The sequence below is a fragment of the Danio rerio genome, chromosome 4, assembly GCF_052040795.2.
Source record: "Danio rerio strain M-AB ecotype USA chromosome 4, GRCz13ab, whole genome shotgun sequence".
Lineage (NCBI taxonomy): Eukaryota > Metazoa > Chordata > Actinopteri > Cypriniformes > Danionidae > Danio > Danio rerio.
The window spans coordinates 16,733,946-16,761,940 of record NC_141024.2 but is presented as its reverse complement, the minus strand read 5'-3'; the positions used below and the strand labels follow the sequence as shown (position 1 = coordinate 16,761,940).

At 34.8% G+C, this 27,995-nt stretch overlaps 2 protein-coding genes and 1 long non-coding RNA gene across 6 annotated transcripts in view; 1 reads left to right on the top strand and 2 right to left on the bottom strand.

Annotated features, from left to right (window-relative positions):
* The window catches only part of atp2b1a (ATPase plasma membrane Ca2+ transporting 1a), a 239,378-nt gene that overhangs the window by 103,388 nt on the left and 107,995 nt on the right, over positions 1-27,995 (top strand). For all 4 annotated transcript variants that reach the window (XM_087246195.1, XM_087246199.1, XM_087246200.1 and 1 more), the window contains one exon: positions 19,950-20,082. The gene's annotated coding sequence lies outside the window, so the exon portion shown is untranslated. The remainder of the gene's footprint in view (positions 1-19,949; positions 20,083-27,995) is intronic.
* Positions 156-19,149, bottom strand: LOC147844687 (uncharacterized). The gene is made up of 2 exons (XM_087248150.1): positions 18,820-19,149; positions 156-991 (listed from the first exon to the last, which is right to left on the bottom strand). The coding sequence occupies exons 1-2, from the start codon at positions 18,879-18,881 to the stop codon at positions 745-747; spliced, it is 309 nt and encodes a 102-aa protein (XP_087104276.1). The 5' UTR covers positions 18,882-19,149; the 3' UTR covers positions 156-744.
* LOC147844686 (uncharacterized) lies at positions 19,874-25,329 on the bottom strand. Its single transcript, XR_015483057.1, has 3 exons — positions 25,279-25,329; positions 23,192-25,199; positions 19,874-22,449 (listed from the first exon to the last, which is right to left on the bottom strand). It is a non-coding gene; the product is annotated as an uncharacterized LOC147844686 (long non-coding RNA).

Here is a 27,995-nt window from a genome sequence, read left to right as displayed (position 1 = left end):
GGAGCTTCTGGTGAACTATAATTCAGACTGGACATTGCATATCTTTGCGATGTGAATATTGCGGACGTGCACATTGCAATATCAATGCTAAAAATGATATATTGTGCAACCCTAGCACAGTGCATGTTTTTTGTGGTATAAAAAAAGAAACACGTGATGAAAAAAAATCTTTATGACATTTTATATATAAATAAAGACAGATAAGTGATGGATAAATGAACAAATAAAGCAACTTTTTTTTACAGTTTCTAATTATGATTTATCATTGACATATTGGGGGCAGTTTCATCATTTACAATCTTACATATTTATTTATTTGTTTATTTAAAAATTAATTATATCTGCTGATGTATAAATAATGTGTACATTGACATTTCTCCAACCGAATGACCTCTTTAATCTATTGTCCTTTTAAAGTGGTCGAAAATTTTCCACCATTCCACTCTTATCTCCTTATCGAGCTTGTTGTATCTCGCATGGCCAAGCTCTGAATTTCAAAACTGTCTGCACGTGTGTGTTTATATTACATTCTCCACCAAGAATCTGGTTTGTCAGGGTCGCCGCCATGCAAGGGAACTGCTTACCTCAGCATAACCCGAATTCCTCACGTTATTTAGCGACAGAAATGTTGCTCTTCATCCATCATTGTCTCTGACAGTTGTTGTTAATTAGCTCACACTCTTGTAAAGGTCAGCTCTCCATTCTGACACATGCCCGGCTCTTCATGTGACTCATGCGGAACACTCATTTCGTAACGAGTCCAGCAGCGCAGTGTTTGTCTTTGAGAAGAGTTTGGAGGGAAATCTCCCTAAAAGCCAGTGGGATTTCCCTCAATGTTTCCACAGCTGTCTTTCGCACCACCTGGAGCTCCGCATCAGAAGTGGGCAACTCCCAACAGCTGCCCGTCTGTCCCTCTCGTTCCCTTCTCAGGCCACTTGGAGCACTTGACACCAGGCATTCTTTGTTTTTGCTGCATGTGCACATCAGGTTCCTGTAGTTAACATGAGAAATCTAAGGTCAACTTCGAGGAATTCATGCATGATGCACGGTAATTCCACACGGAAAAAGAAAGGATTTACGTTTTATAGTTTAGAGTTTGAGTAAGATGTAGTACTGATGACATTTCTTCCAATGTAGAACAGTTTTCTTTTTCACCACAAAATAACTAGTCTCTTCCGCATGGTAACGTAACTATTGCACGTAACTATTTTACATGAGTATTGCACATATTGTCAGGCTAATTCGTACGAGTACATACAATTTAATTTGTATGAAAACGTGATTTTCAAAAAACCCCACCCCTACCCCACCCTACCTACCCCTCATTGGTGGATGAGCAAATTGTACTAAATGAGATAGTAGCTAATTTATTAATTTGTACTAAGTCAATAAAGGCTGCGGTATAATTCAAACTAAATCAAAATGACATCATTTCAAACCACGCGTCTCAAAACTCGATTCCTGGAGGGCCGCAGCTCTGCAGATTTTTGCTCCAACCACTTCCAACTCACGCATGCTTAATAGTCTCTAGTCGTCTAGAACACCTTGATTAGTTAGAGCAGCCAGACTTATCTCACGAGGAAACGTAAGTATTTTACGTTTTGTCTGTTTAGTGGCTATTTTGTACGAATTCGTACGAGTTCAGTCGATTAGTATGATTGTAAAAAGGAGGCATGGCACCCAACCCCACCCCTAACCTCAACCGTCATTGGGTGATGAGCAAATCGTACTAAATTGTATGAATTAGATCGTACGAATTCATACAAATTAGCCACTAAATCAAAAAGTTACAAATTGCCTTGAGATTGCGTTAGATCAACTGTGTTTGATTAGAGTTGGAGCAAAACTGTGCAGAGCTGCGGCCCTCCAGGAATTGAGTTTGAGACCTGTGTCTTTCTTTTTTTTACTTTTTGAGTTTGTTTGTAAACTAATGATTTTTTTTATGAAATACTTTTACTTTTACTCGAGTAACTTTTAAGATTGTTACTTTTACTTGAGTAAAAATTTCCGCAAGTACTTGTACCTTTACTTGAGTATAGATTTTGGATACTCTACCCACCTCTGGTCCCGAACTGCTATGAAACTGTCTTAAAATAATGTGTTTTCGGACGTTCATACAGTTTTAGACAACGCAACACAAATTACATTTTTAGAATCATCTTCTATGATCAGTATTTGCTTTCATTATATATTAATGAGCAGCATGGACATTCTGCTAAAGATCTACTTTTGTGTATTATGCAGTCATTTGGGACATTAATGGTGATTTGTATTATTGTTGGAGCTTTTACAGCTCTTTTATGGCCATTTGCTGTGTTTATATGTAAATGTTTTCAGAAGGTTTAACTTCAGAACAGGTAACAAATCAATATTTGCTGAACTAACCCTGATTATTAGTTACAACAAATGAAAAATTTGTTATTCCGACTAAAAATTGTTCAGTTCTTTTGTGAATAAAACCAAAATAAAACCACTAATAAAGTCAGGCAATCAATAATTTGTGTTCTCTTAACTTTTTTTCTGTACCAAACCAAAAATGATACAGACACGCATTATAACAGTTTGTTTGCTATAGTTTAGAAATAGTTATAAAATATGTAAAGATCTCAGTTGTCAGATAATGTTGGTAGAAAGGGACAGTATATACAGCATATATGGATTACAATCAACCAAAAATATTCAACTGTAATATTTTCATCGCTGCAGCTTCTTTACTTCATGACATGTCAGTTTTAGTTCACTATATGTATGTGATGGTATAATGTGTCACATCTTACTTTATTTAGCTATTTTCACTTAGATTAATGAACTACAATGTCCTATTTTATGTCTATAAATTATATCTGTTTTCTGAATATTTGGTTTAGTTGACTGCATGTATACGTAATGTTTATATTATTTATATAAACATTTTGGTTAATAAATGTTCTCATAATGACATCCAAATACTCTTTGCGTCTGTGGGAATATTAATGCTTTGTCCATATTAGGATCAAGAAATGGAAACAGAGTTTTCCAGTGTGGATTTTCCCTTCCCAGTGGAATTATTTGTCTGTGATTCACTCCCAGATGAACTTTAGCTTTGACCTTGTGACTTTTGTCACACAGTCATTGTGTGATTCACCCTTTGAGCTTATGGAAACTTCTATCTTGTGACTCGCTACCTGTTTGTGTATGTAGTTGTCCCTTGTGACTTTGGACCAGATAAGAGAAAGTATAGTATTTTTGATCAGCTAGAGCAGGATGTCTAAACTCGGTTCTGGAGGGCCGGTGTCATGGAGAGTTTAGCTCTAACCCTAATCAAACACACCTGAACCAGCTAATGAAGCTCTTACTAGATATACTAGACATTTTCTGACACGTGTGTTTAAGCAGGTTGGAGCTAAATTTAGCAGGACACTGACCCTCCAGGACAGATTTTGGACATCCCTGATCTAGAGGCTCTATTTAATGCAATATAACAAGGATCTCTAGTGCATCTCTGTGTATGCCTAGTGATGATTAAAGGGACAGTTCAGGCTATAGAAAAAGAAATACTGTCATCATTTACTCACCCTCATGTCAGAATGATTTACTTCTTACATCAGTCACTACATCAGTCAACAAAGCAGCTTTTGTTTTTAGCTTTACAGCCTTTTTATGATCACCATTTCCTTATATATATATATATATATATATATATATATATATATATATATATATATATATATATATATATATATATATGATCAACATGAGCATGAGCACTACTAAATATCTAATGTTCTGTTTCATTATTTACTCATTCTTTACTTGTTTAAAAACATTTATGGATTTCTTTCTTCTGTTGAACAAAAAGAAGATATGTTGAAAAATGTTGAAACCTCTAACCATTGACTTTAATAGTTGTTCTCATGCTTAATAGTTACCGGTTTTTAGCTTTCTTCCAAAATACCTTTTTTTTTTTTCCAAAATAACAAAGATCCATACAAATTTGGAACGACTTGTTGGTAATTAAACAGTGTGTATTGGTTTGTTTTTGTAACCAGCTCTTTAACAAGCATACTGAACATTTTACTAAACATCTACTTTTGTGTTTTACACTGTTGTTTGATACTTTAATGGTATTTTTATCATTTTGGAGCTTTACAGCCTATTTATAGTTACTATTCACTTTTATGGACCGCTTAAACATTCTTCTAAACATCTACTTTTTGTTTTCACACTGTCATTTGATACTTTAAGGCTGTTAGAATTTTGGAGCTTTACAGCCTGTTTATAGTTACTATTCACTTTTATGGACAGCTTAAACATTCTTCTAAACATCTACTTTTTGTTTCACACTGTCATTTGATACTTTAAGGGTGTTAGAATTTTGGAGCTTTACAGCTTATTTATAGTCACTATTCACTTTCGTGGTCAGCGTAAGCATTATTCTAAACATCTTTTGTGTTTCACACTGTCGTTTGATACTTTAATGGTGTTAGTATTTTGGAACTTCACAGCCTATTTATTGTTACCATTCACTTTTGTGGTCATCTTAAACATTCTTTTAAACATCTATTTTTGTGTTTCACACTGTCTTTTGATACTTTAATGTAGTTAGAATTTTGGAGCTTTACAGCCTATTAATAATTACTATTCACTTTCGTGGTCAGCTTAAACATTCGTCTAAACATCTACTTTTGTGTTTTACACTGTTGTTGGATACTTTAATTGTGTTTTCATCATTTTGGAGCTTTACAGCCCAATTATAGTTACTATTCACTTTCAGGATCAGCTCGAACATTCTTCTAAACATCTACTTTTGTGTTTCAAACTGTCATTTGATACTTTAATAGTGTTAGTATTTTGAGCTTTACAGTCTATTTATAGTTACTATTCACTTTCGTGGTCAGCTTAAACATTCGTCTAAACATCTACATTTGTGTTTCACACTGTTGTTGGATACTTTAATCGTGTTTTCATGATTTTGTAGCTTTGCAGCCCAATTATAGTTACTATTCACTTTCATGATCAGCTCGAACATTCTTCTAAACATCTACTTTTGTGTTTCACACTGTTGTTTAATACTTCAGTGGTGTTTTTATAATTTTGGAGCTTAACAGCCTATGCATAGTTACTATTCACTTTCATGGACGGCTTAAACATTCTTGTAAACATCTATTGTGTTTCACACTGTCGTTTGATACTTGAAGTGTTTTTTTTTTATCATTTTGGAGCTTTACAGCCCATTTATAGTTACTATTCACTTCCATGGACAGCTTAAACATTCTTGTAAACATCTACTTTTGTTTTTCACACTGTCGTTTGATACTTTATTGGTGTTTTTTTTTTTAATCATTTTGGAGTTTTACAGCCTGTTTATAGTTACTATTTCCTTTTATGGACAGCTAAAACATTCTTCTAAACATCTACATTTGTGTTTCACACTGTTGTTGGATACTTTAATCGTGTTTTCATGATTTTGTAGCTTTGCAGCCCAATTATAGTTACTATTCACTTTCATGATCAGCTCGAACATTCTTCTAAACATCTACTTTTGTGTTTCACACTGTTGTTTAATACTTCAGTGGTGTTTTTATAATTTTGGAGCTTAACAGCCTATGCATAGGTACTATTTACTTTCATGGACGACTTAAACATTCTTCTAAACATCTATTGTGTTTCACACTGTCGTTTGATACTTGAAGTGTTTTTTTTTTAATCATTTTGGAGTTTTACAGCCTGTTTATAGTTACTATTTCCTTTTATGGACAGCTTAAACATTCTTCTAAACATCTACTTTTGTGTTTCACACTGTCGTTTGATACTTTAATGGTGTTTTTTTTATCATTTTGGAGCTTTACAGCCTATTTATAGTCACTATTTACTTTCATGGACAGCTCAAACATTCTTTTAAACTTCTACTTTTGTGTTTTATGCAAGAAGGAAAGTTGGTTTGGAACAGTACGAGTCATTTTCAGGTGAAATTTCCTTCTGCTTTCCACGCTTTGCGGTTTGTCTGTCTGAAAGAAAAGGAACCGAGAGTGTAAAAGTGGAAGGAAAAACAGAGATATAATATGATTACATCTACAAACCTGTTTACACTCCAGTCACTCTCCCCATCAATAACTCAAGTCAACACACACACACACACACACAGACACGCATGATGTTTACTAATGTAAGCATACACACACACAGAAGGTGCTGTCTGTCTGGAGCGGCTCCACATCTGCGGCAGGAGCACATGATATTTATGAAATGGGAGTCATTATGAGGGCCAAACATCCATTAGAGCTGTAAGAGCCGCTGCGAAAGTGGACGAGGGCTCATAAAATCGAGATCAACTGAGGATTTAGCCCGGATAATAAACAGGTCTTGTTCGGGGAAATGAGACGCTGATATTGAAGCTCATCTTCGTGAGTTTTCTTTAGAGGTTATTTAGTTGTTTTCCAACATGGCTGTGTGCATGTGTTGGTTCAACAGTCGGCACTGGCATGCAAACACATGTACGAGCTTTGGCTAAATCTGTTCTAACCATACACTCATGTCTCATGGGAGGAAAAGGGGAAGCCAGAACAATCAGCCCGTGATGAGTGGAGGGAGTTTACAGTAAAGCGGTCCCTCTGTGCCACCAGTCTGCCCACCTGCCCCTTTGCCCTCATGGGAAAGAAAGCAAAGATAAGCCAGTAAATAATAGCTGTTTGAGGCATGGGGAGGGTCGGGCTTAGGTCATTATCTGGACAACTGTGACTAAGGGTTATTCTGCTGATCTGAGTGCTGGTAGATTGTACCATCTGGTGAAGAGAGAGGGGTGTGGTGAAACGGTCTGCTGTTCTAGAAATACACTCATTTCCTCTCTTATTCATGAGCTTTTTTTCTGTTTTTTTATTCCCTTTATCTGTTATAGATGAAAAAGGGGGCTGAAAATCCCCCTTGTGCGTCACACTGTCTATGACTAAGTTATAAAATAGTCTTTGAGGGAATCTTTTAAGTTGGAAGATGAGAGGAAATTAAATTTAGAAAAGAAGTTTGTTTACAATATTCAGTAACGTTGTAGGCCTTTATTCATCAGGAAATGCTTTTAATGTACAGCTTTATGGTTGAGATTAGAAATAGTTTTCACATGAAGCAAAATGATTCTTTGCTTAGCAAAATATAAAATAACCATGTCATGTAGCTGATGGTTATTAAATAGTGTGCATAATTGTGTTTGAATAAATATAAATTGAATGCAAATTCTTTAAAATGATTCAGTGTTGCACATTTTTGGTAACGAATAATTTATCAGCCATTATTATTAAATATACACTACCGGTCAAAAATTTGGGTTCATTTTTTATTTTTATTTTTTTTCATGTTGCTTTTTTAAAATAAAATTCTGTTTATCAAGGCCACATTTATTAAATGTAAAAAAAAAAAAAAGTTAAATACTTATTTATTAAATATTTATTACTTATTGTTTGTAGTTTAAAGTGAAATAAATACTCTAGTCATTATTGCTTTTATTACTATTACATTATTATTAATAATAATAATAATAATAATTAATATTACAGTGATTTATGAAGGATCATATGACACTGAAGACGGGACTAATGAAGCTGAAAATTAATCACTGGAATAAATGAGTAAATTAAATTATAAACTACCTTTGAACATTTATTTTATAGTGCAATAACGTTTCACAATTGTACAATTTGTACTGTATTTTTGATTAAATAAATACAGCCTTGGTGAGCAGGAGAAGCTTATTTTAAAACATTTAAAAATCCTACTGACCCCAAACTTTTTAACGGTATAGTGAAGTTACATACATTTTTTTTGTTATGAATATGTGGGTCAGAATTTATATTTTGAACACTGATTAGTAATACTAATTTATTTCTAGAAATGTCCCATATGTAGCATAAAAAGATAAGACAAACTAAAAGAAAAAAGCCAACAACAGTTTATTTAGCTTTCATTACTGTTTTTATTTTAATCTACATTGGCATTTAATTATTGAAGCAATTTACAAGAGAGGCAAATATGTTTATTGGATAATTTATTAGATAATAAGAGAAGTGCAGAGAGGAAATATATTTTTTTTTATGTACAGTTGATGTCAGAATTAAAAGGCCCACTGAATTATTAGCCCCGTTTTGTTTTTTTTCCCCCCAATTTCTGTTTAACGGAGAGCAGATTTTTTAAACACATTTCTAAACACAGTTTTAATATCTCATTTCTAATAACTGATTAATTTTATCTTTGCCATGACGCCAGCAAATAATATTTGACTAGATATTTTTTTAAGACATTTAAAGGCTTAACTAGGAAAATTAGGTTAACTAGGCAAAATTAATTAATTAAGTAATTAGGCAAGTTATTGTATAACAGTGGTTTGTTCTGCAGACAATAGAATAAAATGTATACAGGTTATGGGGGCTAATAATTTTGACCTTAAAACGTTTTTAAAAAAAATTAAAACTGCTTTTATTCAAGCTGATATAAAACAAACAACTTTTTTCAGAAGGAAAAAAATATTATCGGACATACTGTGAACATTTTCTTGCTCTGTTAAACATCATTTAAGAAATATTTAAAAAAAATACTGTATATATGAATGTATTTAGTTTCAAACTGAATTGAAACATCTAGATTATGTCATCTACCTCAGTTTAAAGAGCACCTATTTTACACCTTTTTCAAGATTTAAGATAAGTCTTTTGTGTCTCCAAATTGTGTCTGTAACCTTTCATCTTAAAACACCCATAAGATTAGTTATTATACTTCCAGAATATTTGGATTTTCTACTCTAAACACAATGTAGCTGTTTTTGTTTTGTGTGCCTTTAATGCTGGTTCTCCCTGCCCACCGTTGCCACGTGCCTGTCAGAATGTGCCTCAATCTCCGGCTGCATCAGATAAACAGCACAGTGACAGACACAAAGGAAGAAGATCTTACGTAACGTTAGTGAGAAATACTACAGTAAGAACTTTCCCAATGATTATTGGATGCAATAGTCGTGGAGTTTATTCAAGCCTTTCTGCAACAATGAGTCAAACGGAATGTCGTAACAAAGTTCACACACAGACATCGCACGCATTTAACTTTGCGCGGCAAATGTGACAGGATACATGTTAATATCCACTGCTGTATAGACATCCGTTATATTAATGTACAAAATAAACCTGATTTAACGTCCACAAATCGGGATTGAATCATCTTTTTGTAATTGTACTAACACTATGTGGCTGTGGGAATGAATTACAGCGATTTTACAGTATTGATTACAAACATGCACTTTTTAAACTTGTAAAACTCATTCTTAATCACATTTGATGATGGTTGATAATCACAGAGCGTTGAACAGATCTTTTAATCCCAGTTGCTTTGCGCACGTCCCGTCTTGTTGATATGATTATACGTTTTATTACGGATTCGTGTTAATATGCGGCTGTCAATCAACTTGGTGGCCGGGAAAACTGCACTCCTACATCACGTTGCGGTGGGCCTCAAAATGGGAGGGGTTTGGATCCTATTTTAACATCAGAGAATTTAAAAAAGAGACTTAATGTTTTTATATCACTCTAATATGACTATGGACACACCATACCTACACACAGTTCTGTTCAAACAGCTTCCAAAAGAGGACTTTCATCATAGGTGCCCTTTAAATTCAGAAACGTTATTAAAATGTAAAAGTCGTTCTCAAATGACATGTCATTGGCAGACTTGCCTATATATGCACACAGTGACATATGACACAAATACCACAACATCTGTGGTGGAAGATATATATACTGTTGCGCACTCTATCCAGTTGATGTATGTATCATTTGATTGCAGAATCCTGTTGAATAATTGATAGCACAGCGTCCATGCCGTTCGTCAGAGGCTGGAACTGGAGATCTGTTCATTTCCCAGCCCAACAGCAAGATGACGTTGGCGACCTGCAGACCGCTGCCCTAACTGAGCGGTTAACCGGCCCGCTAATTACCATGGCATTTGGGTTCACATCCCTCAGACCATTAACCCACAGGGGACACAGCAAGCACGTGTCTAAAATGACTTCTTTCATTTCATCATCTCTCCGCTCACTTCTCCTTGACCTCTTCCGTTGCGTGGCCTCTTCTTCGTCAACCCTCAGCCTCCTCCTCTGGAGGAACCATGAATAATACATCAGGCTTTACATCACCGTTTGTAAGGCGACAATGTTAGCATGTCAAGGCACGGCATTCGATCCGCTCTTCCAATGACAAGATGGAATATGTTGGCCGGTATTGGTTTTCAGTAGGCACGACTGAAATATTGATGAGGGCTGAGGCGGTTTTTCCACTGTGGTTAAGCTAGTCACCAGCCACTTCACCCTTTCGCCATCACTTGATACGGCCTGCCCGATGCTAGGCCACAGTCGGCGAGAGCGAGCAAGAAAAGAGACATTTTCCATCTGCTGTGAAATTAGAGCAGCTCATTACGGCGGAGTGCTGGATGTGTGTGTGTGTGACATGTGATGTGTCCGACATTTTGATGTGTGGGAAGGTGACAATGGGAGGGACGATGGGAGGGAGTCCACACCTTGAGTTTTTTTGGGCTGGATTAACGATCAATGGGTTGGATCGGCGTTCGGTAACCCAAACAGCACTATGAGGAATCGTTAAAACCCCTCTCAGCGGAGCAGATGAGTCAATGCAGCGCTTCCTGAATAAACCATGACTCCAAACGCGCATCAATAATGCAAAGCACTACTGTAACGCATACAGCCGGGAGAGCGTAATGCTACAACAGTTGGATCTAGCGTTTGTCAAGTTTTCGCAGACCTAGTTTAGTTCCAGGTTACGCTAATATCCTGAATGAAATGCACTCTGAAAGTGGGCCATGCTGTGTTTTTCCCCTCCTTCTTCATGTCCTCATCATCATTTAGAGTGGGTATCTGTATCTGAGCCAGTTCAGGTCACTTCTCGCCGCTCTCCCAGGAGTCGCTTTATTTCCATTCCTCTTCTCGGTCTCCAGCATTTAACGCAAGTAGAGCAGCGGCTGCTTCCGCACGTTTTGTGTATGATGAGCTAACAAAGTGCAAAAAGTCTTCACAAGTGGATTTATAAAAGGTTTGTGATGTAAGGCAGCCCGGGGGCAAGTTGTCACTCTATTTACTCCATTTAATGTGTCTCGGGGGGCAGTTATTTTTGAACGGAAGCTTCACACAACACTTGTCTACTTAAAACTACAGAGCATTTTCACTTTTATTAGCTGGAAATGAGCATATGGTTTATTGAATGCAGTTAGTGGTGTGTGTTCTCACGGTGACAATTAGCTAACACTGATTGGGCAACGACAAAAATTGCTATTGGAAAAATGTAATAGATTTGTGTGTTTGTATATCAAATGAAGGTCGCTGGCTCGAGTCCCGGCTAGGCCAGTTGGCATTTCTGTGTGGAGTTTGCATGTTCTCCCCGCGTTGGCGTTGAAGTAAATGTTTTTCCTCAAAGCTATTCTCTACTGTATGCGGAAAGCTAGAGTGTTTACTCCAAAATGATGTGAAAACATCTGTGCTGACATCTGTTCAATTGTTTTTGTGATCCTTAGCTATTGCGCTGCAAAGCATAACCAATTAGGAATAACTAATACTTATATTGCTCACACATAGCATACAGTTTATTACCATTAACACTTTAGGCTTTACAGACTCTCTAGATTGTATAGACTCTTGAAGCATAAATCAAACCTGCCGCAAAATGCACAGGTTGTCCTTGGTAAAAAAAATTCCCCCAAAGCAGCACTCGAATAGAAGAAACTGTTTTTCTATCCTAATGCGTCTGCTCTCGCACACCATGGAATTAACTTCCCTTTCCAAGCCCACTTTGATTGATTTCAAGGCCTTTCTGTTGAGCTGAGTGCTTTCAGTCCTTTGTAAAGCATCTGTTCTAACATATTTGTAGTCATATTTCATATTCGTCCATTGGACAGGAGTGCTAACATTTTGGCTGAATTACTTTTTTCTTCTCCTTCTGTGCCCTAAAGAATAAAGGATGGACGCAAAGAATGTAAGAGCCTATATATATATTATTATTATTATTATTATTTTATTATTATTATTATTATTATTATTATTATTTTGTTTGTTTGTTTTATTTATTTATTAGTTTATTTCATTTTTTTTGTTTGGTTGTTTGTTTTGTTTATTTATTAGTTTATTTTTGTTTTATTAATTTATTTGTTTTATTTTTTATTTATTAGTGTTTTTTCATTTTATTCAATTTTATTTGTTCATTTATTTATTATTTTAGTTAGTTTGTTTTACTTATTTATTGATTTATTAGTTAGTTTGTTTTTTATTTAATTTGTTTTTTCTTTATTTTATTTTATTTGCTTATTTATTGTTTGTTTTATTTATTAGTTTGTTTTTATATTTTTTATTTATTTGTTTATTATTTAGTTTGTTTTACTTAATTTATTTGTTTGTTTTTATTTATTTAGTTTTTATTTATTTGTTTATTTATTATTTTTGTTTGTTTGTTTTACTTATTTATTAATGTATTTATTTATTTGTTTTTTATTTTATTTGTTTGTTTGAAATGTTTTTAATTTAATTTACATTTTTTGCTTATTTTTATTTATTATTTATATATTTTTTGTTGAATTATTTATTTATTTATTTATGCGTAGTAAAAATATTCCTTAAGTCTCACTATTAATAAACCATGTAATGTTAATTTAGCGACATTTTAACTTCCAATATGCAATTTATAATAGTTAGTAAGGTTGTTACACTCAAAAAAAAAAATAGCTGTTTGTCTAAATTACTTATATAAAATAAGCTGAAACAACACAATTCTTGGGGATTTTGAGGACAACTTAATTATTTTTAGTTTAAAGTTAACTTAATTCCTTCTTGTTGTCTAAACACATATCAATTGCGTTGAACCCAATATTATTTACATGTAGGTTTAGCTATTGGGTAGGAATGTAGAATAGGATAACACAATATGTACTTTATCAGTACTAATAAACAGTCTGTATTATACTAATAGGCAGGTAATAAACCACTTGTTAATAGTGAGAATCGGTACTTAAACTAAAGTGTTACTGAAAGTTCATATTTAACATGTTATCACCCCGAGAGACTCTTGAATCATAAAATGATTACAGTGCTGTAAAATAATGTGGGAAGGCAGGTCGAAAATGGCAGCATAAACGTACCTCTTATCTCTCTATCTTTTTCCTTTACAATGGAAAAATCATTTGATTACAGGTGCTGGTTCATAACCTAACCTTTAATCTGCTGCAGTCTGCTGTCTTCAGCATAAAAGGTCCAAACCTCAATTAAAGTTTAGCTTGTGTGACTTAATCATTCCCCAATGGAAAATAAATGCTGTTTATCGCAAGTTCACAAGCAGAGACCTGTGGCACATTTCATGAACACGCTCCTCCAAAACAGTACGTTCTGCATCTCAAATCAACGTTACGAGGCAGAAAGCTCCATGTTCCTTAATAAAAAAATACATTTGATAGAAAAAATACAATTTAGAAACTAGCATGAAGAAATTTCAGCTGCGAGCAGGTCACAAAAGGATAAACAACTGCTCTCCCCGACCTTCTGTCTTGCATCACCCACTGGTTTATGATCATCATAATATGATATGTCACATCCATTATGCTGCGGCAACTTAAAGTCGTGGATTTCCTTTGATGCTGATGAACTCTTCTGATATTATTTGATCATATTGATATTGGACTTTAGTATTATTGATGCTGGTGCTGATGAAATGACTTGAAATAATCAGCAAATATTATATGAATGTATGATATTAGTCTATGTATTAGTCAGATGCACTATTTTAGAAATATTTTCTCTCCTGTAAATGATCCTGTATATTTTTTACCTCTCAGGATGGTAGTAATCATTTCATTTCCATTCTTGCTGTCCTTCTACACTTGACATTTTGGTAACACTTTATTTAGGTGGTCCCTGATGCACATTTTGTTGCCTGATTACTGATACTGCTCCTTCAACATACAGTTAACTGACTTTGTATGTACATGTCAACTTACACTAACCCAACCTAACAGTCTACTTATAATCTCATGAGAATTAGTTGGCATGTAGATGCCTTGTAATTTAAATTCAACAAAATGTGTTAAAAGGACCATCAAAATAAAGTGATACTAACATTTTTATAACATCTGTCATGCTGAAAAAAAAAAAAAACAGTAGGCTTGGGAATTGTTAGACTGACTAAGATTCTGTGTGTAACCCAATAGTGGGTCAAATACAAACAAATCCAATAATGAATTAGTTTCTTTTTTTATTAAATGTACTAAAGCAGACTTGTTAACCCAACTTTTGGGTTTGTTTGTGCTTGACCCAAAGTTGGGTTATGACAGCAACTCAGTATTCAAGTGTTGGACAAATGTAAATATTGTTAATGTGCAGTAATGCATTATTAGAAGTAATAGTGACAGGTCCAATTTCCTTTTTAAAAGAGCTAGTTTTTATTGAGTTGAATGTGATGTACTGTATGAAATTGTCTGTTTTAATGCTATTAAATAATTTCATTCAATCATTCTATTAATTCATTTTATAAATAGAAACTGATATATTTATGATCAAAGTAGTAATAAATTCTTGATTACAACAAGAAATTTGATAGAACAAGCTAAAAAATGCTGATAATTTAAACCACTTATTCAAAAGAATGTCTTTTTAAGTTATGTATTTCGAGCCTGATCTCAAAAGGAAACGTAACTATTTAATGTTTTGTGTTTAATGACTAATTCATATGAATTCGTCTGAGTACAGGTGTACAGAAATGTACGATTTTTAAAAAGAGGTGTAGCACCCAACCCCGCCCCCAAACCCAGCCGTCATTGGGGAATAAGCAAATCATACTAAATTGTATGAATAATATTGTACGAATTCAAACAGAATAGCCACTAAATCAAAAAGTTACAAATTGCTGCAAGATAGCATTGGTATTTAACAAAAGCATTAAGCTATGTAAAATATTTGATCTGCTTAAACTTACATATTAAAGTCCTGCTGTCTTTCAAATGGCAACTAAACATGAATAAACTTGAAGATAACTCACTGTAGACTCACAAGACGCTAGAGACATTTCTTGATTTTAAGCATTTTAGGATATTAGGGTAGATTAACAATGTAAATGTCACGATCACCAGCGATTCAGCCTGTGCAGATCGCTGGTAAACACACACTTCGCAACCGAAACTACAAATTCGCCATTTTGAACTACAAGTTCCAGTCATGCACCGCTCACACACACCTGTTCTGAGTTCCAGTGATGACACATACAGACACAGCTGAAGCTGCTTGTGAACTGATTTCAAGGACTATTTAAACAGCTCGCACACACATCTTGTTATACTGATTGTGTATATTACTTTCCTTGCCTTGCCTCCCTTGTTTAAACCTTGCTTTGTTTGTTTGTATTATGTGGCTTGCTTGCTGCCTTTTGAACATCCACCTGTTTTATGACCACGATTCTGGATTTGCCTGTTTATATCTGTTTGGCCCTGTGTTGACCGTTGCTTGCCTGACTATTCTTAATAAACCTTCATTTTGTATCTTCACCTCCGTTGTCCAGCGTCCCATTCACATTACAAAAGACTCAGCAAAGAGATGTGCGTGTATGCTGTGTATGCAGTATAGTCCATGTAATCAGTTCATGAGCAGCTCCCAGCCATGAGTGTGTGAATTTAACGCAATAAGGAACAGGTGTGTGTGAGCTGTGCATGACTGGAACTTGTGGTCCATATACTGGGAGATTTGTAAATCAATAGTGAACTGTTTGTTTAAAAGTGATGTGCAGCTGCTTGATTACTGGTGATCATAACAGTAGACATACATGTTTTGACAAGTTTTATCACATTGAAACCTAGTTTTACACCCCCTAAATAGCTCTTGGAGTGTAAATGAATGGCTGAAATGCATCGTGTTTTTTCTTTTTTTACTTGCAAATGGTGTTGCTTTAAATTATTTTATTATATATTGTAACATTTTCAATGTCATCCATCAACTTAACAGTACCCCCCCCCCCCCCGCCCCAAAAAAAAGAGCATTTACCGAATAAAAAAAAAACGACAGCTTGATCATTCTGCAATAAATAACTCGTCCATAAATTTTAACATGCATAACTGTGAGTGACGATGACAGAATCTTCACATTTAGTATTCAAAATTAGGGCATACGCATTTGCCATATAATGACATAATATATACATAGTTATTTCGGTTTGATGCAGTAAATTGAGACTATATTTACAAGACGTGGCATGTTTATGTGCTCGGGGTGTCAAACTCAAACGCATTTACATATATATGCACTGGGTATGTGTGTGGGTCACGTCTTAAGCACATAAAAAAGCATGTCATGTCTTGCAAATTCTCCCGCTGGTAATAGAGGCCGTTACGCTGTTAGAGCTTATATCAGCAACCTGGACCATAGCTTAAACGATTTCAATTCTGCTATAAATGTGAGAGTTAGCTTGGCCTACAGGGGGTAGAGTGTGGGATTATGTGTTTGTGAGGGAGAGAGAGAAGGATGGAGAGAGATTCAGAAAGCTATAGTCCCAAAGTGTCTGCGTGCTATTATAATCATTAGCTGAGACGGCAGTCGGATCATGCTCACTAAGTAAATTCAGCCTTTGGTGCCAATTAGAATAAAGCATCCGCATCTGTCACCGAGGACAGAAGACGCTTCTTGGGATGATGTGGAATTCAATTTTAAATGGTCGGCTGATCCCACGGGATATTGGAGGAGGAGATGAGAAGGAAGGGAAGAGAGACACTGTCTGTGTTCACACCTTTAGGATTCGTCAATATCATAGATTGAGCGATTCTTGGATGTGCAAAAGGTCTACTTGCTGAACGATAGTGCAACTGGCTAATTTTGTAATGAAGGGTCTCTTAAGTCTTAATTCACACAATTTAAGGCCATTAAAATGTTGAATGAATGAATAAAGTCATGGGATTAACTGCTGCATGTGCTGGGAAAGAAATGAAAATTCTGCCACGAAACCCTATGCGCGCGCAGGCTGATATTATCTGCTCCTCCGTCATTAACTACATGGCGCAGGAGATTGGTTGCTGCCACTTCGGCAGCCAATGAGCTTGCTCCTCATCAGTTTTAAATGCTCCGCATTGTCTTACACTGTTAAGCTGCAGCCCATTTTTTGAGACCCTCCTCCACCCCAGCTCCACCTGTGTTAGATCTGCTACGGGGGTTACATATATCATGTTTGCAGCAGCAGAAATTTACTTTCTCAGATGACATTTCTGTGTATATACAGGCCGTAGCAGGTCTCGGGACTTGCTCTGCCATAATTATCAAAGCAGCAGCAGCAGTGTTGCAGATCTATACCTCCAAGACCAAATACATCAACATTGCCATATAAATATCCATCACCAAACTAAATCCCAAGAGTGTTCATGACAGAAATGAGCATATCTTAGTAAGTGTTTTTGTTTTCCATTTGAAATGTACTTAAACAGCATTTAATCAAATTTAATTTACTAAAGATTAAAAACGGATAAATTAAGTTTTGCTCTGAGAAATATATGAACATATTTAAGTGAGTTTACTTAAAACAAGAACAAATATGTGTTACTGGGGTTTGAAAGGTACTTTCTAGTTTGTTTGTTTTTAACCCACTGTTGTATTTGTTCTTCTTTTAGTCTAAGTTTCTTAATTTACTAAATTTTCATTTATTTCTCAGAGGACAAGGCTTCTTATCCTATAAATTTTGCTTCCCAATTGAATATTTCTTGATTTAACCCAACATTAAAAACACATTTTTGCAGTGTGATCAAAAGGTACAGTACAATACCTTACAAATGGATATTAATACAAAGTTGTTAAACGTGTATTTAGAGAACTTCTTGATGTATTATGATCCAAATGATTAATTTCACTTAATTTACATACATTTTACATTTAAAAAAAAAGATCTTAAGTTTTAAATTTTACTTCGTAAAACATGCATGCCGTATAATGACTCTAACAAAGCATTAAGGGCTCTATTTTAATGATCAAGGCACAAAGTCTAAAGCGCATGGTGCAAAAGCATTAAGGTCATATCCGAATCCACTTTTATTTTAAGGACAAAAAATATGCTCTGCACCCTGGCGTGTAATCTAACAGGGTTGTGCTTATTCTCCTAATAAGTTATGGGTGTGTTTTGAGTATAACGTGCATTAAACTAATCAGAGTCTCATCTGCAATTCCCTTAAAGAGTCAGTTGCGTCGCTCCATGGTGCATTTGCTATTTACATGGCGGACTTTGTAAGTGAAAAAACTGAACACTTCACTAGCGAGAAAGCAGTTAAACACACTATCTGCAGCGCGAGGATAAAGAATGAGCCTCCTCTATTTGGCCTCTTTACTTTCTCTTATACTCTACTCCTTTACTTTAGTGAAGTAAGGAATCATCGTTGTACACACTCCCATGAAGACATCCATTAGCCTACATATTTAATTTCAGATAGATATCATTCAATCGTTACCTTTTTTACATAAGGAGTGTATATAGTGTACAGTAGGATGAAGTATGTAGAGTCAGGCAGTAACTATGGTTGATCTGTCATGAAATAATTCCATTAGCACTTGTTTATTTTGTAATATAAATTTCCAAATGGTCCCTCACCAATGGCAGGTGTGGCAGACAGCTACTTTGGGATGCCGTTTGTATATAAATGTTGTTTTTACTATACTAGTGTTAAGTTCCATTTCACTGTGGGATGGCTGTGGTCTTGGCCTCCACTCAACCAAGCCAGTCTCAATATAGGCCACAGTCTACACGGGCACAATGCCACGCAAAAGCACAAACACTTGTTCAACCACAATCGTCATGATACCTGGTGGCAGATCGACTAGTGGTGATGTCATTTCCACACCCGTTGCCAGTGCTGCTGGTCATGATGTTACTTGCTTTGAGGCGCTTCCTTCGATCTCTCAATTTCGCTAATCGCTAATAGCAGACTCTTGGGTCAGGAACGGTTTTGTTAGAGGAGTTTATTCAAAGTCGGCCTGGCGGACTGAATTTCCATGCATATCATTAGAGTGGTGATTGAATTCGTCCACCGGGCTGATTTTAGTCCTGCTGTGCTGAGTGGAGGTTGTGCGTTGCGCCTGAAGTTTCCGGCTATTTTTAGGCCGGGTGAGTCGTGTGTGTTGTGTTCCTGTATGAAACTGTGCGCAGCCTGATGGGTAAATTTCTTCTCTCACTCTGGAAGAAATGACACCACAATCTCTCCATCATGCAGAGGGGGCACATTATTTAGAGGCTGCCTGCCAGTCAAAGCAGAGAGATGTGACTGTGTATGTGAGTGTGTCTACTTCATCATATTTTTGGGTGCAAAACTGTATCCAAATTTGAAATGAGCTAACTTTGGAGAGAAAGAATAAAACAGTACTTTTGGGAACATAATCACTTATCAACTATGAGAAATACAAATACTTTTTGTATTGTGCACTTACCATAAATCATAGACAGACAACAATTAAATAGTTCTTTAATCAAATGTCATTATACAATATGACATGTAAATATTACCAACCCAGGCTTATTCTGAAAACAAACGCCTATATACATTTCTGGAGATCGCAAAATTCGTCTCAGGAGCTACATTTTTCCAGTTTTTGTTTTCGCGCATCCACCAGAGGCCGCTGTGTACGCATTTGAGATCTCAAATTTCTCTCGTGAGTGCCATTCGCACTTGCTGTTGTCACGTAAATCCACCAGAGACCACAGTTTACTGTCTACTGACTGACTAATAACACCACCCTCGCCTTTCCCTAAACCCAACCAATAGTGTTTTCGAAAGCACCGACTGACCGCCCACCCCCTTTCCTAAACCCAACCGACAGTTTTAAAAAGCAATCCAAACAAAAGAAAAGCCTAATTTGTTTACCACATTTTCATTTTCACCACATTCTCACACTGTCATTTACTTGTTTATTTTATTTTTTGCTTTTGTCTTACCAGCTTTCTAGAACTGTTCTTCACCGGACTCGAAGCCTGTCTTGTGGTCAACTCTTCTCTGCACCTCAAGTCCGCCATCATACATGGCAAGCCAACTGGACAAACTGGTTACATTGGAAAAGCCGTCCAAATGAAGGTAAACGGTCAGTTGGTATAAGTGTAAAAAGAAATGTCATACTGCCCCATAGCATTCGCTTTAAAGACAAAATGCAGCCATACTGTTTTCAGGTAAATTTGCGATCTCCAGAAATGTATATGGGGCCACGTTTTCAGAATGAGCCTATGTTGAATATTATTTATATTATAATTACATAAATTATATTTCTATTTAGTTCTTTATAATTAGTTCCCTTACTGAAAGCAGTGAGTTAACGTTTCGATTTTAGTGAAGAATAGCAGCACTGAAACCAGTAGCCTGCTAAACATATGCAGGGTAATTTTCAGGCTTGTCTTGTGAACCACAAATTCTTATTTGCAACCATTAGCATGAATTATATATATATATATATATATATATATATATATATACACACTATTTTGCCGAACGTTTTGCAACACCCCTCCTAATCCTTGAATCTAGGTCTTCAAATCCATTCCATGGCCAGTAGTGCATAAAATCATGAACACTACCTCTACAAACACCTGTGAAACAATGGCCCGCTCTAATGAGCTAAATATTACTACTAAATAATCCACAGTAAACTATTAGTCATATTATAAATATGGAAGCAATTGGAAACAATAGCCACACACTGAGGGTCAAAGTGCACAGAAGTCCCCAACATTCTGCAGAATCAATATCTACAGACCTCCAACATCACATGGTCTTCAGATCTAGCTCTAGATCAGTATAGAGAGCTTTATAGAATAGGTTTCCATTGCTGAAAAGCTGCATTTAAGGCTCATCACCAAGGGCAATGCAAAGCGTGGGAAGCAGTGGTGTAAAGCAGACCACCACTGACTCTAGAACAGTGGAGACCTGTGACCAATCACACTTATCAGTCTTCTGACCCAAATACTGCATTTTACATCTGCCCTAAATCTTATATGCCACCTTAAAGATGGTGGCACCTCTGCCAATCCCGGGCCATGTTTGGCCCACATGCTGAATGCCAGTTGCAGGATGAATGCCTGCTGTACCAGCTCTATGCCAAACCCGGGCTAGAATTCTTTGCTGCCTGCGATGTTTCAACTTCAGTGCACAAAGCAAGGTCCAAAAAACAGAGTCCTGACCTCAACCCAACTGATCAGCTTTAGTATGAATTAGAGCTAACACTGCAAGCCCGGCCTTCTTGTCCAACATCACACAAATGCACTACTAGAAGAATGGTCAAAAATAGCCTTAAACACTCTTGTTAAACTTGTGGAGGAGTCTATGCTTTTATATCTGCAAAAGGTGGGTCAAATATGAAACCCTGCAGATTAGGATTGGGATGTCATGAAGTGCACAAAGGCAGATGTCTTAAACCTATTGGCAGTGTAGTGTTTATAAATGTAAATCTACAATAAAATTATAATAATGCAGTGGCAGTCATGTTTTGTCATGTTATCCCCTAATACCAATGTATATGGAAGTGTGCACACAGCATGATGTTTCTGTGGTTTAATTTTCATGGAAACTTCAATGTAACTTCTGTTTGTGATCATGGCAAAAAGAATATGCATATATGAAGACCCCCATTTCCCTCACGCAGTTCTCACAACGTTCGACTTGTGTATATGTGTGTGCATGCATGCATGTGTGTGTCCGCTGTGGTTTGTCTTTGACCTGATTGCTGAAGTGAATTGTCAGACTGGGCCATTGGCTCTTCCAGCCTACCTACTTTTTCAACTCCACTTCGCTCTGCCGGGTCAGTCTGACTTTTTCTCCCCCAACTTAGATCTGGGACATGGAGCTTTTTGAAGGCTTTGGAAAAAAAGGAGATTCTAATCAACTATGCCACCATTTGATTTAATGGTTTATAAAGTTTTCCACAATTACAAAAAGAAAATATTGTTTCTAAGAGGGTTTACTTCTGTATGTCCAAAAGGGGAAAAAAAAACTCTGCTCTATTTTTTAATGTCCTTGTAGGGTCGGACCCCCCACTAAGTGGGTTAATTGGCCCTTTAAATAAACCACTGGCCTGTGTCAAACTCTCTCTAAATAATCTTCAGTTATGTGCTTTAGAAAATATTGCACTGCATTTGAAGTGAATAGTAAAAGTTGAAATAGAGTAAAAATGGAAATAAGTTGTACTTATATATTTTTTAAAGTATTGAGATTACTAAAACTGAACAAAGCGAAGTGTTGTTAATAGGGATGTACAGATCAGGGTTTTTTACCCCTGAGTCTAGGTCATTAGCGAAGAAACAGATGCAGGATATTCCTTGTTTTTTATTTTATTCACCTTATTTTAACATTCAACAACTCTTTTAACAAACAGAGCACTTCTGTGAGGTAGCTCGAACAATTGAGTAATAAATAACTTTAAAAAAAACTGTAAATATATATATAATAAAACATCTAATATAACAAATAGCACCTCAACTCAAAAACCTTAAAGTTTACATATTTTACAGTTTGCTATGGCAATGTTCTCATCATCAACTTTAGTATACCTTCAGACCGCAGCCATACTCACAGTTTCCGCTTCAAGCTGCTTCTGTGTTCTACTTTGCCGACATTTAAGCAATATCATCTTTGCAACAAAGTAATGTCATGCCGCACTCGTTGCTGTTCCTGTGTGAAGTCAAGAAAGAGGTCTAACTCTGTGCCACCGCATAAATATAGATGTGTTCAAAATAATGAGAATGTATGTATGTATATATATATATATATATATATATATATATATATATATATATATATATATATATATATATATATACTCATTTGTAAAGAATTTTAAACTCAATGTTGAAGGTAATAAGTTCATTACATACCTCATTACTTTATCTATATCTATAGATATAGTTTTTATCCTAAAATGGTTTGGGTTGTCTTAACTTATTGGGTTTTACAGTACTCCGTTGGTTTGAGTTCTCTTCATTTATTGAGTTTTAATGTGCGCAAATTGCTTCATTTACTCAAATGGATTAAGTTCACAGTACTCATTAGGATTAGTTTTTGAACTTAAATGGTTTGTTGCAATCGGTTTCCTCAAATGGTTTGAATTAACTTAACACTGTTTTGCAGTGTATATATACATATATATTCAAGTCCTGATCGGAAGGTAACGTCCGATTCCGATCGAATCTGAAACCACGTGATCGGACCCGATTCCCACTCATTTGAACGCATCTGGAAATCCCTGGTTGCTAAAGCTAAAACTGAAACGAAATATAAACAGGAAAGGTAAATGAATAGAAACATGATAGCATATAAAACTATATGCATATTTCCCACAATAAATAAATAAATAAAAACTGCAAAATTGTGTATTATAATTTATGTAGTTATAATTTATAAACTCTTGTTTAAATATTACTAAAGCTAAAGCATGAGCAAAATTAATTAAAGCTAAAGCTAATAATGGTAATATTCTTTTCTAGAAAATTATTTAATACATCTAAATCTCTCATTTAAAAGTAAAAATGTGCATGACAGAAACTGTAAATCAAATAATAATTCAAATATTTTTTCTGGGGTATTATTTAATACTTCACTGTAAAACCCAACAGTCAACTTTATCAATTGAAATGAGTGCAGTTACTCAAAATTGACTGAAAGTTCATTCTACTCATTTGAAAAGAGTTTTGAACTCAGTGTTGAAGGTAATGAGTTAATTAAATACCTCATTACTTCAATTTAAATGAAGGAATTTCCCAGTACTCATATAGATATGTTTTTTTTTAACTCAAATGACTTGTAGCTATCGGTTTCCTCACACCATTTGAGCTGCCTTAACTTATTGGGTTTTACAGTACTCAGTTGGTTTGAGTTCTCTTCATTTATTGGGTTTTACTGTGCTCAGATTGCTACATTTACTCAAATGGATTAAGTTCACAGAACTCATTAGTTTTTAAACTTAAATGGTTTGTTGCAATCTGTTTCCTCAAACGGTTTGAGTTACCTGTTAAGTGTTCTAAATCCTTCCAAAGCTACTTCTAAAGCACCAAAAAAAAAAAAAAAAAAAAACATTATTAAACAATAAAACTCAAAAAGGTCTTATACTTACAATATATTTTAAATCTGAAGTATTCTCAAGACAAGGAGTAGGAGAAGAACATTGTTGGTCAGTAATGCTTTAAATATTAGTCAATAAACCAAATATATATTTGTCCTTTTCAAAGATTTACACCCCATTGCAGTTTGTTTTTAGCTAAATCCTTTGTGCAAATTGTGCTAGTGCATTTCAGATGAATGTACAAACTAAATCTTGCATTTGCATTCCTCCTGAGGCGGCAAGTGTGTGTGAAGCGTAGCTGTGTGTGATTTGCACATGCAGTAGCATCAGAAGTGTAGAGATGGCAATAGTCCATGGCATGATGTCAGTGTTTCTGCTTCTGCCCTCAGCTTTGCCTAGAAAACCGTTCTGGCTGGATGTGGGAAGTCTGGCGTAATCCTGTGACGTGTGTTTTTTTGGGGGGGAGGGGAGGGGCTTGTGTGCTTCTCTGTAATCCCAGTGTGTTTGTAATCCTGCGTGTGTCTGTACACTTCGATTTCTGCTGTGCTTCATTTGTTTTCCACCTTTGAAAAAAGTCCATGCCCATGTTTAGATGCTTGTTCCTGTATTTTACGCTCTCTTTCTCTCTGTTTTTTTCTTCTTCTTCTTCCTCCATGCAGGTGTGTGGCTGCTGTTCCCTGGGGTTTTGTGATCTGTCACGCTGTGAATAGTAAAAAGCTCTGCCTTTCACCTGTGGAAAATTGATACAATCCTGCTGTGAATTCCTGCCATCCTTTTGAAGGTGGTCTGAGACTATTGAATTATGTTTGTGATAATAAAAATGAACGCAGCTTAATATAAACAAACATACTGTAACAATGTAGAAAATATCTGAAAATATCAAAAACATGATAATAAAAATGAGCAGAGCTTAAAATAAATGACCATAGCTGTAGAAAATAATTGAAAATATCTGAAAATATCAAAAACATGATAATAAAAATGAGCAGAGCTTAAAATAAATGACCATAGCTGTAGAAAATAATTGAAAATATCAGAAACATGATAATAAAAATGAACGTAGCTTAATATAAGTGAAAAAAAATATGTAGAAAATATCAAAATAATATAAGAAATATCAGAAACATGATAATAAAAATGAACATTGCTTAATATAAGTGAAAAAACTGTGTAGAAAATGTCAAAATAATATCAGAAATATCAGGAACATGATAATAAAAATGAACGTAGCTTAATATAAGTGAACATAACTATGTAGAAAATATCAATATAATATCAGAACTATAACAAACATAATAAAAATAAACATAGCTTAATATAAGTGAAAAAACTATGTAGAATATATGAATATAATAACAGGACTATAATAATAAAATTTAGCAGAGCTTAATATAAATGAAAATAACTATGTAGGAAATATAACAAAAAAAAATCAGAAATATCAGAAAAATTATAATAAAATTGAGCAGAACTTAATATAAATGAACATAACTATTCTAGAAAATATTAGAAATATGATATTACAATTAAAATAATATGTAAATATGTAAATACATGACATTTAAATGAAATACTTATGTAAGAGTTTTGGTTTACGCTTTGGTCATTTGTTCATACTTTGACATAACTTTCTCATGGGGGGCACCGGGGCAGGTTTAACAGTGGTTAACTCTGATTGGATACTGAGATTTTGACGGACAGCTCTTAGGGAGTGCATTTGAATGCACATTGTTGGTTTGTTTTATTGACGTAATTGACGTATTAACAATATACATAAACAAGTCACACGCATTTCAAAACAGTTGAGGATAAAAAACACACACAAAAAAACTTGGGTTATTTTCCTTGTGGTACTCGAAATTCTAAAATTAAAGTCCAATCAACCTCAGTTCAACAACTATTAACAACTGGCTCTCGAGGAGGCGGGCATAACAGTGGTCAACTCTGATTGGATAATTTTAATAATTTTTGGGCAAATTTTAAAACAATATGCAAACAAGTCCATTCACAAACATTTTTTAAACAGTTGAGGATAAAAAAAACACAAAAAAACAACTTATATTATAAATATTATATTATATAAAACTTATAACATATTCATACTCGGAAAAAAAAAAACATAAGTCTAATCAACCTCAGTTCAACAACTATTAAAAACTATAAAGCTCCCAAGGGTGTAGACTTAACAGTGGTCAACTCTGATTGGCTACTGAGATTTTGACGAGCCGCTCTTAGTGAGTGTATTTGAATGCACATTATTTGTTTGTTTTATTAACGTTATTTAAAACAATATACAAGCAAGTCCAATAAGACACTTACATTTTAAAATGGTTGAGGATAAAAAATTTGGGTTATTTTCATGGTGGTCCTCGAAATGTAATTAAAAATAAAAGTCCAATCAACCTCAGTTTAAAAAAACTCACCACAAAAAAAAAATGTTAATGTCAATAATAAAACAAAAATATATAAAAGATAAAGATTTTTAAAGATGTTTTTAAAAGTGTTTTTTACATCCCTTCTAAAAAAAACTGTAAACTTGCAAACCTGCATCTCTTTAATACCCATTGGTACTGGCAGCAGAGCATATTTATGTATGTGTGTGTGTGCATGTGCGTGTATGAGGTACTTTCAAAAAAGTCTATACAACTTATTTTGGGCAGTCTGCAGTTTATTTTATTTATTTATTATATTTTACTACAGCTATTTTAAAAGTGCAGCATAGTCCAAGAGTGAGTGAACTAATGCACTAGCCAGTGTTTTAAAGTCTGAGTGTCTTAGAAGACCTCCTGTCTTGCAAAAGCAGCCATCATGTCATCTAAAACACAACCCATATACTTCACTGCATGATTAGGTATAATAATAAACCAAATAAAAAGTCATTGTGAGGACAATACAGTCAACAAATAAGCATATAAACTCCCTCTCAGAAGTTTCGACTTTCAGGACAGGTAGACATCAAAATTTCACCAGCCAATCAGAATAGACTGCTGTTTATCCTGCCCCCACAAGAGGTTTGCACGTAAAACAGCAAACATAATATGTTACTTCACAATTATAATTAATGATTTGCGAAAACTAACTTTTGAATGTTGTTAACCAAAACATTAGACATCTTGGGAGAGCATTTTTCTTTCCTAATGGTGTATTTTTGCTATTACACCTTCATTTTGTCCCCCAACACTTAATTGTTTTTCCAAATGTAAGTGGATTGAACATAAACCCCTAAAGAATTGTGTTGTTTCAGCTCATTTTGAATAAGTAGTTTGAACAAGAATCAAAAATAATTTCATATTTGCCTGTTTTTCCTCTTCATTGCAGTCGGCGGACAATCATATCTTATCAATGTGAGCATAAGTGATGAGGCTTGTCAGACTTTTTCAATGTTCTTAAAGGCATCACATACTATTTTCTGTGCGACTGCTAATGTTCCTCCTGCATGACTGCGTGTGTCAGATGTCATGAGCAATTGTCCATTCAGCCTCAGAGCTCGCATATGTTGTGTATCTGACATGGTAAAGGGACGGTTATTTGGGCCACTAGATTATTGCAAGCACTTAAACACTTCACATTTTGCTAAATGTTATTGAATTAAGAGCAGTACTGATGTTATTGTAGCTGGTAACGCCATTGTATTCTTTTTTTAAGTATAATAATAATAATGATAATAATAATTATAATGGTAATAATAATAATAATTATTATTATTTTAGAGTTAGTGTTTCTTAAGTTTTACAAAGTGATGAAAAAATAGTATAAAATGATACTACTACTAATAATAATAATAATATTAATAATAATTGTTATTATTTATTTTTTTATTCTGTTATTAGTGTTTTCTAAGTTTTACAAAGTGATGGTAAAAATAGTGTATAATAATACTACTACTGCTACTACTACTACTACTACTACTACTACTACTACTACTACTACTAATAATAATAAT

Bases quoted from the DNA above. Each gene is read 5' to 3' on its own strand.
- LOC147844687 (XM_087248150.1), bottom strand. From the start codon at position 18,881: ATGACCAGCAGCACTGGCAACGGGTGTGGAAATGACATCACCACTAGT. The intron at 992-18,819 runs GTATCATGACGA...TGTTAACTACAG, and splicing joins ACTAGTCGATCTGCCACCAG to GAACCTGATGTGCACATGCA.